The 16,728-nt window shown below is 43.5% G+C and overlaps 1 protein-coding gene across 2 annotated transcripts in view; it reads left to right on the forward strand.

Annotated features, from left to right (window-relative positions):
• DNAJC6 (DnaJ heat shock protein family (Hsp40) member C6) overlaps positions 1-16,728 on the forward strand; it is a 35,951-nt gene that overhangs the window by 10,826 nt on the left and 8,397 nt on the right. The window contains exons 2-13 of one of the 2 annotated variants that reach the window (XM_035333800.1): positions 2,220-2,370; positions 3,270-3,319; positions 3,426-3,574; positions 7,528-7,650; positions 9,047-9,180; positions 10,238-10,432; positions 10,838-10,955; positions 12,484-12,563; positions 12,732-12,925; positions 13,039-13,119; positions 13,954-14,400; positions 15,508-15,660. In XM_035333800.1, coding sequence (XP_035189691.1) covers positions 2,220-2,370; positions 3,270-3,319; positions 3,426-3,574; positions 7,528-7,650; positions 9,047-9,180; positions 10,238-10,432; positions 10,838-10,955; positions 12,484-12,563; positions 12,732-12,925; positions 13,039-13,119; positions 13,954-14,400; positions 15,508-15,660 — 1,875 coding nt within the window. Of the gene's footprint in view, positions 1-2,217; positions 2,371-3,269; positions 3,320-3,425; positions 3,575-7,527; positions 7,651-9,046; positions 9,181-10,237; positions 10,433-10,837; positions 10,956-12,483; positions 12,564-12,731; positions 12,926-13,038; positions 13,120-13,953; positions 14,401-15,507; positions 15,661-16,728 lie in introns of both variants that reach the window. The other variant, XM_035333801.1, reaches the window with a different exon arrangement.

The following is a 16,728-nucleotide window of genomic DNA, read 5'->3' on the forward strand; positions in this document are numbered from 1 at the left end:
CTTTATGCTTTGTAGGAGATGCTGCCTAGTAGAGGAGCATTTGTTTTGCTCCTCCGAGAGCAGCTAGCAGAGGCTGTATCGTACTGTAACAGAACGATGGCCTTTGTCACAGGGCATGCTGCTCTGATCCAGTGGCTGAGAGATGCCTGAGCAAATTAGTACACCTGGGATAGAACTGAGTGGTGTTATGTTGGAAGCTTCCTCAACAGCTTCCCACTAGCTAAGTACTGCTTTCCTTGTGGTGGTCATGTAGCACCAGCTTGCATTTCTCATTCAGCAGTCCTTTTGGTGTCTCTGTTCTAGTGCATTCCAAGTAAACTTGAAATTAATTGCTAGGTCTTTTTTTTTTTTAGGAATGGAGCGAAATTCTCTCTGTGTCTCGTTTCCCAAAGATTCTAGGTCTTCCATATTCTTGAAGCCTTTCTGTTACTCCCAGAGCACTTCCAATAATAAAATGTGTTCAATACCCACTGGCTCTCTGTTCCCTTTGCTCCCCCTTTCCAAGTTACCGTCCCCTCCTTTCTTTTAAAAGCTGACCTGCAGCTCTGTACACGCCTTTTGAACTTCACTTCTCTCCTCTACCCCCGAGCCTCCTAACACAGTAACGTGGAAGCAAAGTATTTGAAGAAAGATCAAACGCTGATTCCCTAGTTGGAAGCCAATGAGCTACTTCCTTTTTTAATTTTTATTTTTTTATTCATATTTGAAGTAGACACTTCAAAGTGGTTTGGAAAGGAAATGTTCCTGTGCTTTGAGAAGGCATCTCCTGTTCTGAATCAGCAGGGTATTGTCCATCTTTTTACAAGCACGATGCGGAGGAGAAGCTATTGCCTCTAATGTTACCAGTTTTGCACGTAGGTCACGTGCATGTGGACTGCGGCCGTATCACGGTGCATTAAGCACTCTTTGGGCACAGGGGAATAAACAGCATCACTTTACCAGTGGAGCCTCCAGTTTAACAATATATATTACATTTATTGATAGCTGACGCCGGGTTTGAAAGAGTGAATAACGTTTAAATGGGTTTGGATCTAGGTCTTCTGACTAATCTGACATAATAATGAGGTAGCAAATGTTTAATTAGAGTACTGTACTTGAAGTTTGTTAGAATAGTCGAGTCCTAGTGAACAAAAAGCAGTTTAGGTAGTCAAGAGCCTACCCTGTAGCTAATAAAATATAATTTTACTGGTTTGTGTCTAACAAAATTCTGCAATAAAACAAAGCCCTATTTACTCATGTCTACATTCAATTTATTACATTTTTCTAAGAATGACTTATGCTATTAGCACAGCAGTGGTATCATAAGGAAAACTGCAATGAATTGGGTTTCAGTTAAGAGAGAGGAATAGTTATTCTAGTATAAATGCAAAATACAAACACTTGAGGTGGAACACCACATCACAGTCCATCAAAATAACATTTAAATGGCTTTTCGCTCTATGTTAGTCTCCTCTCAGCTTTGCAGCTGCATGGTGTTTCAAGCTGTGAAGAAAAAGCATAGCAAGGAGGTGAGCCCTGCTCTGCTTTCTCCTTGTCTATTTGCTGATTCCTATCCTAATGCTGCAAATGTAAAAAAACATCCCGAAAGGTTATATTTCTCAGCTAGAAAGTTTAATTTCTGGACTTTTCTCTCTTTTCTCTCCAAAGACCAAACTTCTGCCATCTTCCACTCAAGCAAATCTGACTGGACTCTTAAATGACCTGAAATCACTCTGATTTCTCCTGTATGCATAGTCATAAGTCTCCTGTATGCGTATAGTTGTAAGACAACCTTCAGTCATCTAGCTGCAGTCAAATTGGTAGCTGGGAAAGTTGTGCCAAAGAGCTGTTACATATACTAGTCTCTCTTTCTTGCCCCTGTAGAGGTAGTTGTTGGTTTGGACTTGGTTACGATCAGCAGATCAGGTACGTACTGAAGAGCTGGTCTTGTTTTGAGTTGGGGTGAGAGGCAAGGGAGCTTGGCTGGCGGTTGTCCATGCTGCACTGACATCATGCAGTCAACCTACAGACAACGCCAAGGGTCGCTGACAGGTCCTGTGCCTAGGACATGCAGTTTCTCATCTCTGGAAAATCATTAATAAGCAAAACTACTTTGGGCCTGCACTCAACTTGCGGTGCCGCGCATGAATGTGCTTGGTCTGAGTAGAGCCATGGGTTTGTTGGCTGTGTGGATTTGTTCCAAATAAGTGACGTTGGGTTTGCTTTTGTTGTAATTGAAGGTGCCTCATCACCAGACATGGAGTCCAGCTATGGGGGAGGCCTGCTGGACATGGTGAAAGGAGGAGCAGGGAGGCTCTTCAGCAATTTGAAGGATAACCTGAAGGATACCCTGAAAGATACATCTTCAAAGGTCATGCAATCTGTTGCCAGGTATGGTACAGCTGGAGCTGGTTAAAGCAGGTAGTATCGCTCGCTTCTGGTCTAACTTGCCACCTTTTATCTAGCGCAACACAAGGAAACTATACTTCCAGCTACCTAATGAAAGAAAGAGGTGAAAATCACAAGTGACTCCTCTAATTCTGTCTCACAATTGGGTATTTGGCCTCAAAGAAGCAGGAAAACCAAAGTAAATATCTAAGCTTTATAATAAATGAACACCGACATTCAGAAATCTGGAAAAGGGCTCCCTAGTGAAAGTGGGGCTCTTAGTTTCTGATTCCTTTGACTCCCGTGGGGTCTCGCTACTCAGCCACTGCTTGACTGTTTTGTCACTGGAAATTGGCTCATGTTACTGTTCAGTGAGACTCTTCTTGCTGATACAACTGTTCCCTTTGCTAAAACCGCTTTCAGAGTTGAAGAAAGAACTGAGGTGACTTTGCTTTGGTCACCTCTGCTCGCGATGGCCCCTGTGCTTGGCACTCCACCTGCCTCTGAGGGCTATGGGGCTAGAGTAAATTAAAGAAATTTAATGGAGGCAACTCCTCAGAGGCTTTGATCTGTGAAGTGTCTAACAGCTAGAGATTCTCCTGAAAACTGGCACTGAAAATTAATGACAAAAGGGAAAAGGGACTTTTGTTTTTTTTTTGGTTTTTTTTTGGAAGATTCTGCATCCATTTAATAGTGTATGTGAAAGGAAGGCTGGGTCACTGTCTACAGTAAGCTGTTTGTAGCCTCTGCTTAGGACAGAAAGACGAAGAATCATTTTTTAAGATCATTCCCTTCCTTGTGTCAAAAGCAGATTTATGTGGGAAAACAATGTCCTCCTGGTTCCCGTAATGGGCTTTCTTCTGTAAATGTGCATAATGTCTGTCTCCTACTTTGTCTTTTAGTTACACCAAGGGAGAGCTAGATATTTCATACATTACCTCGAGAATCATAGGTAAGTACTGCTGATGGGATAAATAGAACTTGTAGTACCTCGGGGTTCAGAAGTTCATAGCCATGTTATGGTGCATGCTCAGCCTGGCTTCTTCTTACCCTTTTAGTGATGTCTTTTCCGGCTGAAGGCGTTGAACTGGGGTTCAGGAACCACATTGAAGATGTACGGACATTTTTGGATTCCAGACATCCTGACCACTACACAGTCTTCAACTTGTCACCTAAGTATTATCGCAGTGCCAAGTTTCACAACAGGGTGAGTGTCTTCCAAGAGGTTAACAAGAGTCGGGGAAAACCTTTTGCGAAACGGGGCAGAAGATCCTGCTTCTGTCACTCCTTTGTGTGGCAGAATGTACTGAGATGGAAAAGGAATTACAGAATCATTGAATGGTTTAGGTCGGAAGGGACCTTTATTATAGGTGTTTCTAAGTGACCATGGTCTCTTCTGGGTTTTAGCTGATGTTTGGGGCATTAAAGAGATGGAAAGTTCAGGGCATAATGCTTCTATCAGGAGCCTGTGTGGGTGACGTTGCACTGAGTTGAGCCTGCGCTGCTCTTTACTCCTACGTAGTTGCCAGAAGCTGCTGCAAAGAAATAAGGAGTAAACCCTTCAGTTTCTCATGCACTTACAGAGGTGAGCTTCAGAAGGAATTAACGCACAGACTGAAACATATGATGTGGGTGTGCAGGACTTCAGTGTGGTCTGAACTCCAGTAGATCGCTACCAAGAATCCTAATAAATAGCAAATTGCTGGCAGTGCCTTGAGTGTGGAGTACAGATAGCTGTGGGTTATCACATGGGATTATCTGAGGGGTGATGAGGAATTAATAGGAATTATAAAGGTCTAACAAGGATCCTAACAAAAGTGCTTTAAAAGAAATTATCAGTAAAAGGATGTAGATAATTTTCACATTGAAGAATCCTTCAGTGTTATTTTAATCAAGCAGAAGCACTTAAGAAGCAAAGCACAGGACTGGAAACTGGATTTGAGGTGCATTGTGGCTCTTCCTTTAGTGCATGATTAAAAAAAAAAAAAAAAAAGAAAAAAAAGAAAAAGACCTCCAGTCTCTCTCCCAGTTTTCTTCTCTAAAACCAGAATGGCATACAGGAATAGTTCAAGGCTCTGGTTCATTAATGGCTTTTGGAGGATATCTCTACAAAACACTGCTGTTGAAATGCAAGGTTAGATCTATCTAAAAAAAAATCCTGTTCTTTCCCTCTCCCGCAAGGGAGTGTTGATTTTCTTATGTCTTATTTTTTGTTAACTTCAACTGAAAAGGCAACAGTAGTTGCCAGACTTAACCCTCTGTCCGGGTAAATGAATCCCATGCTGCGTATAAGCCTCATGCCACTTTACCTTGAGCTGTAGCTGAATCTATCCTCAGGAATTGCTCTGATCACCAGTAACCACACACTCATACTTGAAGCAAATTTCTCTGTAGCAATCAGTAAGCAGCCATGACTTCAGCTATGAGTAAATGAACAGGAAAGACTAAAACATATCAAAGGCTCTGGATCTTCAGTCTTGCTTTGGTTTGGTGCATCGCTGTTGCTGTTGGTGGGAGGAGAAAGACAGACCTACTTTTGATAGCCCAGCATTAAACACCTGTTGGTATGTTGCTTGACCTGACTGCAACCCCTCCATCCCCTGGACTTTGCCTCCTGCCATACTTTGACAGATGACTTTGTAGGTCACTCTCAAAGCATGACTAGGTGCTTTGTAGGCTATTGCCTTGACACACAGACAAAGAAAATGATGCATGTTTTAATAAAAGATTGTACTTTCCGGTTATGGGATAGGAAATACTGACTCCAAGCATTCTTCAGGAAAATGAAATGTGCAGAACAGAATATATGAGGTGAAACAATTGTAAATATGAGGTTGAACTTATAGAGGGGGAAAATACTAATGTGCTATCAAGGAAATAAAATCACATGAAAAGTACTCTCTGCTTTGGATAAGGATACCAGATGAGCTGAAGTTTTGAGAGGCACTTGTTCTTTGAAGTGAATGTCTTCTTAATTCCTATCTTCAATTGAACTGCTTTTTTCAAGATCACAGTAGGTCACTTTGCATAGTGACAGAGGAGGGAGGTGACAGAGTCCTGCCAGCCCATTTTCCTGCCCCTATGTGGCCGTGTGGGGCAGGAAGCCCTGAGTGCTCAGTCTAGTGAGGAGAGGAGGCAATGTGAGCAGTAAAAGCTGCTGCTCAAGTCCAGTTACGCTCTGCTTTTCTCCCTGCCTCGCCACCCCGGCAGGAGGGGAGAGCTCACATCTGCTCGAGAAAATGTGAACAGTTTGAAAACATATAACTCAAATATAGCATTAAACAAAACCAAACTTCAAAGTCCCTGTCGGGTCACGTTCTTGGCCATTACTACCCTACTGCTAGGGGAAAAACAAGCACTAGCTGCATATTTCCAAAGCTCTAGAAGAATTCCTGTTACTTTGCTGTAAGGCTGCCTTTTGTGAGCGGTGTTGAGGTTATATTTGAAATAAATGAAATGCTACTTAGCATGTATTTAATTTCCTAATTGCGAACCAGCAGAAAAACGTGTAATTAGAGACAAAGTAAATATATAATTATGGACTGTGGGAAATGTGTACTATTTACTTGATAAGTGATAATGGCTTTTCCAGATGCTTGACAGTGTGTTGTCCTAAGACCTAGTCAGAGAATCATCAGTGGAAAGGTCGCTGGTCATATTAATTCTAGCAGCCGCTTGTAATCTGAGTTGTGGTTTGCTGCTCTAATAGCAAGTGGATCTTGTACCTCTAGAAGCCTGCTGCAAAAGTCCTTGGGGTTGGAAGGAGAAGACTTGCCTGGTGATACAAAAATAATTGTCAGGCACCTCTATCTCAGTTACGGCATCAGCATTCTGATACTAAAGAATGGAATGAACGTTTGTGAACTCTCTAGTTCAGAATTTACAATGGTCCTGTACTTTCAGCAAAGCAAACACTGTCAGGTCTGTGGAACAGAAAGCTGATGGTGGCCATTCCTGCACAGGAGCTACTGCATTGTGAGCCTTTGGTTGTTTTGTTCCCCTTCCTGAAAAGCCACAGAAGAGGTATAGGCAAGAGACAATCAGTGATGTGCTGGGCTAGGCAGTGCTGCATGCCTGCTCTGTCCCGGTGTCCTCTGGGTGCCACCTGCGTCATCGTTTGAGACAACACCGCTCAATGGTTCTCCAGTCTGAGTCTGTGTGGAAGGCAGGATTCCTGCTTCTGCTATCAGCTGTTGTGCAGGTGTGCATATGTAAGAGAGAATCTTAAATGTGACTTTTATGAATCCTGGAGCATTGCCTTTCTCTGAGAGATAACCTGGTCAGGTATGAAAACGGTACGGCCATTTAAGAACACCTGGTCAAACAATCTCCTTCCTGCCCCTGGTTTTCATTAAACAGAAACCAAATCTCCGCTGAGAGAGAAAAGCAATCATTTGTCTAATGGCAAATATTTCTCCTTTAAATTTATTCCAGCCAGAAATGACATTTAAAAAAGACATTTCAATTAAAAACAGATGAAACTGAGATGTCTGTAGAAGGCTATTTGATGTGCTGTTTGAGACTGCGAAGACTCTTTTTGAGATGTCGTGACTCAGAACTAGTACATTGATGAATAGTAACCAGGCATATTTTGGATTTGTGGGTTTTCAACTCTAAGAAGTCATTCATTTTTTCTGGCTCATATCTTAACTATGCTTACTCAGATAGGATTTTTTTTTTTTAAACAGAAGTTTCCCTTTCATCAATCTAATATCTGACAAATGGGGCTTGAAAATCCTCTTACACAAAACGACTGAGAATAACAGATGTTCAGCATCCTTTGAAAATCAGAGCCATGGTTTTTGGGGACAACTTGTACAAAGATTTTTGCCAGAAATCAATGTGCAGCTGCGAGACTGGAGTGCTATGGAAGGCAACTCAAGATAATCTGACTTGGAATGCAATTAAAAAATAAAAATGTATCGTCAATGAAAATACATCCAAATCTTGTTATTCAATTGAGGGCTCCTTTTTGCTTGTACATTCATGATTCGCGAAAGTCGGGGATCAGAATCACACATTAGAGAGGGAGTAGGTTTCAAGCATGCAGCTCTGGGTTGCAAAGGAGAAGTGTGTTTCTTGGCAGAAAGCATTTGTAAAAGCACGCACTGCCTAATGCTCGTATGAAGCTAGCTTTTGTTCACTGTGCAATTCCTGTAGGTATCCGAATGTAGCTGGCCAGTACGACAAGCGCCCAGCCTGCACAATCTCTATGCTGTCTGTAAGAACATGCACAACTGGCTGCAGCAGAACCCCAAGAACGTGTGTGTCATCCACTGTATGGTGAGTACGGCAGAATGTGACCGGATTTTCAGACCTGTGAGTCTTATGTCGTACTCTGTGTTGCACATCTGGAGTCTGTCTGCAAGGATGGTGACAATTTCTAAAAGAAAAAGAAATGTGATAAAATCAGCCCCCTAGAAAGGGGCTTTATTTGCAGCTCCATAGGTAACCTGGGAGACCTAGCACTGAACATGGAGCAGTGCAAGGTAAGAGAAGTTGCAATGGTTCCAGCAGTGAATTATGAGCCGGTGATGGCTTGAACTTCTCTCAAGAACTAACTAAGGATTGTCAGCCCTCCATTGCTTTGTGTTTAATTGTATGTAGTCACAGGACTAAACTCAGCTCTAGACTGAGGGTTGCTGATGGAAGTGCAGGAGCAAACACATCTTTGGGAATTCTGTTTAACTGCAACACAGGTGGTTGTCTCTTGCGATGGCTGCTTGTCAGACCTGGCTGAAGACATGCAGTTGCCTTCTGCCCCTCGTGGTGCACCACAGCCAGCTGGGCTGCTGACTCCCCCTTAAGGGTTGTTCAGGACCGGGTAACACGTAGATCTGATGCATGAGGGTGCTGTCATTCTGTATGACTGGCTTGTAATTTACCCCAGCCAACCTTTTATGTTGACAGTAATGCCCAAGAGGAGAGCACTGTTTTGCTCCTGGAGCCTAAATTAAATCCAGGAGGCTGTCAGTTTTCATCAGTGTAAACTTGGGAGGAACTGGGGAAATGACTGATCCCAAACTGCGTAAACCTTACGTACGAGTCTGGCAGTTCCTGCCTCATGTAGTGCAGCCAGCGGCTCCAGGATGCAGGTTCATCTCAAACAAGAGACTAAGATGCACTTGTTGCCTCCAGTCCTGGAAATTTAGCTCAAGAATCAGATTCCTTTACTGTCCATTGGGAAATGGATGTCAGGGTAATGCTGTAAAAGACAGTGAGTCCTTCTGAATACTTTCTGATGAGTCTGGAGAAGCCTACTTAGTCTGTGTGAAACTGAGAGATCTTTTCAGAGGCAATAGGAAGGGGCTGAACTTAAAAAGGCAAATAGTCTGTTAACCTTGAGTAGATCCTAGGCCAGGGCCAGGAATGGTATGGCAAATCCTACAGCTGGAGACAAAACACGCTTCTGGGCATTGAAGCCAAATCTGAGCCAGCCTCGGCTTTGGCTGCTTTTTGGATGTCAGCTTTGACCCAGGCCACTGCAGCTCACTGAAGTCCTAGGCATTAAACAAATGACACAGGACTGGAAATTCCTTGTCATCGTGCAATTCATTTCCAGACTTTCTGGAAAAATTATTTTATGTGACTTAGGGAACAGTGGAGAGTGTTCTGCTGAAAATAAAGGACGTCTCTGATACTTACTCATTTCTTCCTCCCACCCCGCTCTAATTGACAGGATGGCCGTGCAGCCTCAGCAGTTCTGGTCAGCGCGATGTTCTGTTTCTGTCACCTCTTCTCTAATCCAGGCCCTGCTGTGCAGCTGCTGAACACAAAGAGACCTGGAATCGTACTGTGGCCATCTCACAGGAGGTATAGTGGCTAAATGCCATGCAGGAGAGCTATTTTCCTCACACTAAACACTGCACGAGTATCTGTGTGCATTTTGTCAAAGTGTCCCCAGCTCCTAGGCTGAGATATGCATTCAATTATCACTTTGTTCTCCCCCTCCCCCCCAAAAAAGTGGTAAAATAGTGATGAGGCACTGGATCAGGTTTTCCAGGGCATCTGTGGAATCTCTGTCCTCAGAGATCCTTGGCTGGGTATCACCTTGAGCAGCATAATCCAGCTCTGGGGTTAGATGCTACATTAAAGTTAGTCCTGCTTTGAGCAAATACCTTCAGAGGTCTCTTCCAACCTGAGTTATTGTCTGATTTTATGAAATAACGCATGTGAGCTGAAGGGTGTGCATACTGTATGCCCCATATTCTTCACCCAAACCAGCCTGAAGGTGCTGGCAGGAGGCAATAGACTGAAAGTCCAGGATTCCTGCTGCAGCATGAGCAGTACTCATGCATTAGTTGTGTAACTTAGCTTTGACAGGTCTTAACTGATGTTTATGGCCACTTCCATTTTCACTCACGTTGATGTAATAGTAATGGAGGAATAAATGTTCCAAATGCTGTGTGCTCTAGCTCGGGAAAGCTGACAAGTCTGTAGTTAACAGGACCTTGGTGAATTCCCCTCCCTGTGTCAGCCTCATCCTTACAGGAGTTTACACTGTAAAAATATCTTGTTTATGATTTCCATTAAGCAGAGGCAAAAATGCCTGTCAGAGCAAACGAAGATGTAGTGTTATGTATGTAGTAATAACAATCCTTTGGTACGTGACTAACAAAGTACTTCATCTGGTATGTGCATGTAAAATAGAAGGGGAGCTTCTCCCCTAAAAGGTGCAGAGAAGTGACCTTCAGCTTGGAGTTAGAGGGTCATTTCCTTCCCCTTGGAATCAAACACAAATGGGAGCGTAAATTCTGTGCCAGCTGCAAACCTGCTGGCGTTGCACGTTTAGTGGATGTCAGGGTAGACTTCAAAACGAAAACTGGTTGCCTGGGATGGAGATTTCAGTAACGGCTTTCTCTGCCTGCAGATACATCGGATACATTTGCGATCTAATAGCAGACAAGCCCATCATTCCTCACTGCAAACCGCTTACTATCAAGTCAGTCACCCTCAGTCCAGTCCCCTGTTTCAACAAGCAAAGAAACGGGTGCCGGCCCTTCTGCGACATCCTCAGTGGAGAAACCAGAATCCTTACCACGTCCCAGGAGTATGAAAGAATGAAGTGAGTTGCTGCGATCTCTTACCATCATTAGGAGCTTAACACAAGGAGGCTTTGGTTTTGCTGTAAGGTACCTGAAGTCTGTGCTGCAGTCGTCGTCAGACTGCCTGATAATCGTGGAGTGCAGATAATTAATTGAAGGTTGGTGCCTTGTGTTGAAATAAACTGCCAGTCGGCTGGAAGTTAACATGCAGTGGGATATCTTCACTGAGATGGTTCAGGGCTATGCTGGCTTCCCCTGTGAAGTGTTTCAGTTTCACCTAAACCTAACGTTAAGTGGAGCGCTGAGCGTGGCTTCTGTTTGCTCAGCCTGAACGAGATGATAGCTTTGTGTTGACATTGTTTTTGGGTGGTAATGATGTTATGGAAGGGAGCTTAACTGTGGATTTCCTTCTCGTCCCCTCAAAGAGAATACCGTGTGCAAGAAGGGAAGGTCCTAATTCCACTGGGAGCCACTGTCCATGGAGATGTTGTTGTTTCTGTCTACCACATGAGGTCAACCATTGGGGGACGCCTTCAAGCAAAAGTAGGAGTTTAACTTCTCTTGCGTGGTAGAGGCAAAGTAGTTAAGTAAGAGGGGGCTAAGGATGGGGCCTAAGAATGCATGCGGCACTCACGGTGTAAAGTTTTCTGAGCATAGACAGAAAACACAAATTTGATTGTTTCCAAGTGAAAATAAAGAACAGCATTTGGAGTCTGTGTACTGATGCTGTGTAGGATCCTTCCAGCTGATGCAGAAGACAGAAACAGCTCTATTAGTAACTAGCTAAGGGCAAAACACCACCAAAAGCTCTAACTACTCAGCTTAAATGAGTATAACTTAGTGAGCTGTCGCTCCTGTATGGTGTCTGTGTTGCTTGTTCTAGAACAGCCTTCACCTTATTGATCATGAGGGCAAAAAGGCAATTTGTGCTGATTGGGCAGCCGTGGGGATGGGAAAGACTGTATGAGCCAGGGGCTGGCCAGGCAGCCACCCTCCTCACAGACAAAACACTTAGCACTGGCAGATCAAAGAAATGGGAGGCAGTGGAAACCAGGGGGAGAGAATAGAGGGGAACCAGAGGGAGCGCACCCACGGCTCCTCCCCACAGCATAGTAGCAGTGCTGAAAGTGAAGATATTTATTGGTCTATGCAGTTCTAGGATTTCAGATTGACTTTAAAATGCTGTTCTCTGGCTCTTGTAATTGCGGAAAAGGAATTTGGAAATGCAGTCGGTTCGGACTAGCAAACTTCTCTTGGGTTTGCAAAAACCGAATCAGTGGTTGTGATAGACAGCTCACTCCATTAACCTTTGTAGCAATGAGGGTTAAGTGGTTTAATCAGTGAAATAATTGGAATTGTTGTGACTTAAAGCATGAAAAGTGGTGTGGGGAAACAAATGTTTTCCCACCTGCTTGGAGTACCACCTCATTTGCTCCCTGTTGGCGGGTGCTGCAGACGGATCAGGCAGAACAGCTTCAGCCTGCACCTACCAGGGCACCTACTGGGAATGGTGGCCACATTCTCCAGTGGTCACTGTATCCACTGATACTTTAATCTGAGATCTTAATAATTTTCCTGAAGATATGTTTGAAACCTTAATAGTCAAGTTGCGGAATGACTCATGAATGTTTCTCTTCTTAATGCATTACTGGTGCTGCTTGCGGTATAGATGACACTTTACTGAAGCTGCTACTGCAGGTGAAATGGTCTTGGATGTTCCTGGGGTACAAACCTGTTTCTCCAATGTATTTAACGGAAATATATCAGCTTCATTTAAGTGCTAAAACGTCAAGTAGATCCCAGAAATGAAGACATAGTCCTGAATGCTGTGAAGGCGCTCCACTTTCTGGAGGCAGCAGCAAAATTTGAGACAGATGCAAATACTGGGGTTTGAGAAGGGAAAGCTCTGCTTTCTGTTAAACAGGCAGAATGAGTTCACTTATATAGCAGTTAAAATTAGTCTGTGTAGTAACAGGTAGTAAGCTAGACTTCATAGTCTGTATGTGCGGTGAACAAATATTTTAATTTTGTCAGTTTAAGCTCTCATTCAGTCTGGTGCTCTGTTTTCCAGATGACCAACACACAAATATTCCAAATTCAATTTCACACTGGATTCATAGCGCTGGGAACAACCACATTAAAATTCACCAAGTGAGTATTTTAAGCTGAGCATTAATCAAACCTGAAGCATATGAAGGCTGAAGGAGAATGTTCACAGCTGAAACATGAAAGTCTGTGTGTGTGCATCTATTGAAAGACTATATAGATTTGCAGAAACATCATTTTCTTTTTAACTGACCAGTTCTTGTCCCCATTTAGACCTGAACTGGATGCCTGTGACTCTCCGGACAAATATCCCCAGCTCTTTCATGTTATACTGGAGATAGAAATACAATCTACTGATAGACAAACAGAATTAACTCCTCCGTGGGAGAACTTCACAACAAAAGACATCAATCCAACCATTCTTTTCTCCTCTCATCAGGAGCATCAGGACACTCTTGCTTTGGCAGGTAAGAGCTGCACAGGTTTACTCACTTGATTTACATGCTTACCTAGATGCTGAAATTTGTTTTGATTTATTTTAATTTTTATTATTTATTTATTTTGGTGTTCTGTGCTACAGGTAAAGGTCCTACAGATTCACCCCCGGACAACATCAGAAACGTTGGACAGAGTGCATTCTTCTCATCTCTCAGCTGGCAAGGTATGCAGACTTGGTCTTTAATGTAAAATCTGCTTAGAATGAGATAAACAACTTTTTTTCCCCCTCCCTGAAGCACAGAGGGAGGCTGAAGGATCTGACTGTAACATGCCTTTCACATTAGATCAGTGTATTGCTGGTCACACCCATATGTTGCAATTGAGTGCAAATTAATTTGCTTCAATGTCCCCTTCAAACATCGTCTGCTCGTGCTGTGTGTGACAGGCTATTGGCATAGTTCTAACGTAAACCTTTGCCCTAGGCATCCTTGATGCTAAAACAAAATTCAGCTGCTTTTTGCTAATGTTACACTTAATATACGTGGTGCTATGAGGACGCAGCACTGAGAGGGTGCCTGTCAGAGAGGCCATTCAATAGCACTGAATGCCTCGAAACCCTCGCGGTGGTGCCAAACACAGCGTTCCTCCCGTGGCCCCAGGGATATGTTCGCTAGGAACCTGGCCTAGGAGACAAAGCTAGGAAGGTGGTTTATGTCGCTGCTCCTTTTTAATGAGCCTTGTTTTGCCTGGATTTTGAGGCATGGCTGGAGATCACCATGGATGCTTGGTCCTGACCCAGAAACTTGCTCAGTTCTCCTCTGTGCCTGCTCTTCAGACTTCAGGAGAGCCAATTAACCTCCCTCTGTGTTTCCTGATCAATAACACTGACTGCTTACAATGCAGGCCAGCAAAGACTTTAATTTAATCTTTACCATGGCAGCGTTTTGTTAGGTTTCATTCTCAGTAGCTTTTTGTTCTACGTGTAAGCTGATTTTTATGGGAGCTTTGTGATGAAGAAACTAACAGCTACCTAATTTTATTTTTAATCGTCATTTAGATCAGAAATCTGACAAAAGTAGCTCTCACCCCACCTCAGAGGATCGAGCAGCGTTGGTGCATGAGGAAAGCGAACAGTCAGATGACGAACTCTTGTCCCTTTCCAGTCAGCACAGTAATGCCAGTGGTGACAAGCCTCACGGGACACCAAAACACAGCAAAAAGCAGCAAGAGCCTCCGGCACCACCCCCGCCTGAAGACGTTGATTTGCTGGGGCTGGATGGTAGCCCCATGAGCAAGAGTTTTCCCTCGCAGCCTGCCACTGCCCCCTCTAACTCAGACTTGCTGAATGATTTGTTTGGGGTTGGCGGGTCAGGTTCCCAGAGTCAAAGTGGACAGCCCACTGCTGAGGAGGTCTTTCACGTGGGGGGACCTGGATCGGTGCAGTCAACTCCTCGGCGTTCTGCAGCTTCAGCATCTCCATCCCCGTCCCCGAGGGCAGGAGAAGGTAATGCTGGCTGTGCCCTGCGTGTGACATGGGGCACGTGCTTGAGAATGCCACCTGGGTAATCTGTTCCAGGCTGTTCGTTCCTCCTTGGGTACACTCATGTCGTGAAACTAAGAGCCAGGAGGGATCCCAAGAGGCCAGGCAGCTCCTCTACTCTGAGACGGGAGTCAGTGCATCGTCACAGCCATGAACACAAAGCAAATCACCTAGCTGGTTTCTTAAAGTCCCTGGTGGAGCTCACCCATATGTTTGGCTGGCTTCTTACATTACAGCTGCTGGAGGTCATCAGTTTTGCTCTTACTGTGTGTGCAGTAACACATGAGGAGAATATACATTCACTAAAAACAAACAAACAAAAAAAACAGCCTCTTGGGTTTTGGTTAGACCTGCAGTGCTTTGGATTTATTTATTTATTTATTTATTAACTTCAGTGGGTCTGGAGCGATGAGGGTTGTCTTGGACTATGAAATGTAGCTACACACTTCTGTTTCTGGTCATTCTGCAGACAAGATAGGCAATATGAGAAATTTAATTTTATTTTTTTTTTATCTTTGTTGCTCCAAAGATTGAAATCAGACTGGTAGAAGTTGAATAGATACTAGGAAGAGGGATCTTTTGGAGGGTTAAGTGAGTGGAGGAGGGTAAGTGAAAACCATGTGTAACTGAAGAGGCTAAAGAGTCCAGTCCAAGTTGTTCAGATTCACTGAGGGTCTCTGAAATAGGTGGTTGGTTTGGCCAAAGACAAAATGAGAGCAACTGGCCTGCTTCGACAGCAGGTCTCTGCACTGTACTTAACTGCATAGCCTCCCTGGCTTTGGTTTGCCTAATCCTTTATGTTACAGCTTGCGAGCTGACACGTTGTCAACATGTGCATAATTCAAAGAGCACAGTATGCTTACTTTACTTTTGCTCAGCAACTAATAACTTAAAGTATTTGCAATGCCTGCCAACTTTCTTGTACAGAAACAGTAATTTTTTTTCATTTTGTTAAGGAGGCACTGGCGTGAGCGCTGCTGTGGCTGACGTCAGTGGCACCTTCCACAGGCTGGCGATGCAGCAGTCATTGTACATGGTTAGTGATTTTGTTTTCTCAAATTTGTTTTACAGCAACTGCCTTTGATCCGTTTGGAAGTAGCCCTAAGCAAGCTGGTCCAGACCTCCTGGGTTCCTTTCTTGGTTCAGCAAATGTCCCTGGTGATCCTTTCCTTCAAGCAACGAGAAGTCCTTCACCAACTGTGCACAGCGATCCCTTTCACATGGGTAAGAAAGTGAGGATCTTCTGGTGTAGTTAAGTAAACATGAAAAGCTGCTTTTAAATCGTGATGGAGCCATTAAATACAAACTGATGCTTACCATGAAATGACTGAAAACCACACAAACCCCACTAAACAGGAAAGGGCCTTTTGTCTCCAGACTTAAAGCATATTCATTTTTGAAGTGTGGTAGGATGAGACTTGTTTTGTTCAAGTCTTATACTTAATTAATGAGCTATTTGTATACATGAGAAAAGAGACCATGAAGAATGTCTGCCTGCATATTCCTGTGGTTATGAGGTCTTGTTTGAACAAACTGCCATTAATTGAACTAAATAGAGCATGGCATATTAAGCCTGCTAGAGAAACACATGTCCTTTGGTGACTTTAGTTAAAGGTATCTGCTTTCTTTAGATCTGGTACTAATCCTGGCCAAATTCCCACTTAAATTTGACTCTCTGATTTCTAGTTTGAAGAAAATATTTTTTCTTTGGATTCTTTTCATCTCTTTCTTCATTTGAAATAATGTCCCTTAGCTGTCCGTTTCTCCCCCTGTGCCAAAACTTAATGTAATCTTCTCTGACTGAAACGCATTCAGATACTAATTTGTTGGTGTCTGACCATCTAACACATGTCCCTTGGGTAAGAAAGCCTCCCTGGAAAGTCAGAATGACAAAAGGGGGAATTAGTGTGCTGCTGGCACTGCTTACGTCCTTGCTTTGCCAAATTTGGGAACTGGATATTAACTCTGTGAATAAGACATTCAGGTCACACTTGGAGCTGGCTGCACTAATGAAAGGAATTTAAATGCTATCCCAGCATGATGAGGTATTAAATTACAACGCTAGCGTCTATGTGTAATGAAAAGCTGGCAGGGTGAACTGTATAGATGGACAGACTTTGATACAGGGTTAAAGAAAAGACGGCTTTCTTTATGGCTTACGTCTGTGTGGGGGCTGTTCTGCTCTATTCGTGTTCTCCATCCTTGCCCTTTGCATATAGAATATTTGCTTGGGTTGTGATGTATTCAGAAAGGCAAAAACCTACGTTATTCTGGTGATAAGGTTGTATAAAC

Source organism: Oxyura jamaicensis, chromosome 8 (assembly GCF_011077185.1).
Source record: "Oxyura jamaicensis isolate SHBP4307 breed ruddy duck chromosome 8, BPBGC_Ojam_1.0, whole genome shotgun sequence".
NCBI lineage: Eukaryota > Metazoa > Chordata > Aves > Anseriformes > Anatidae > Oxyura > Oxyura jamaicensis.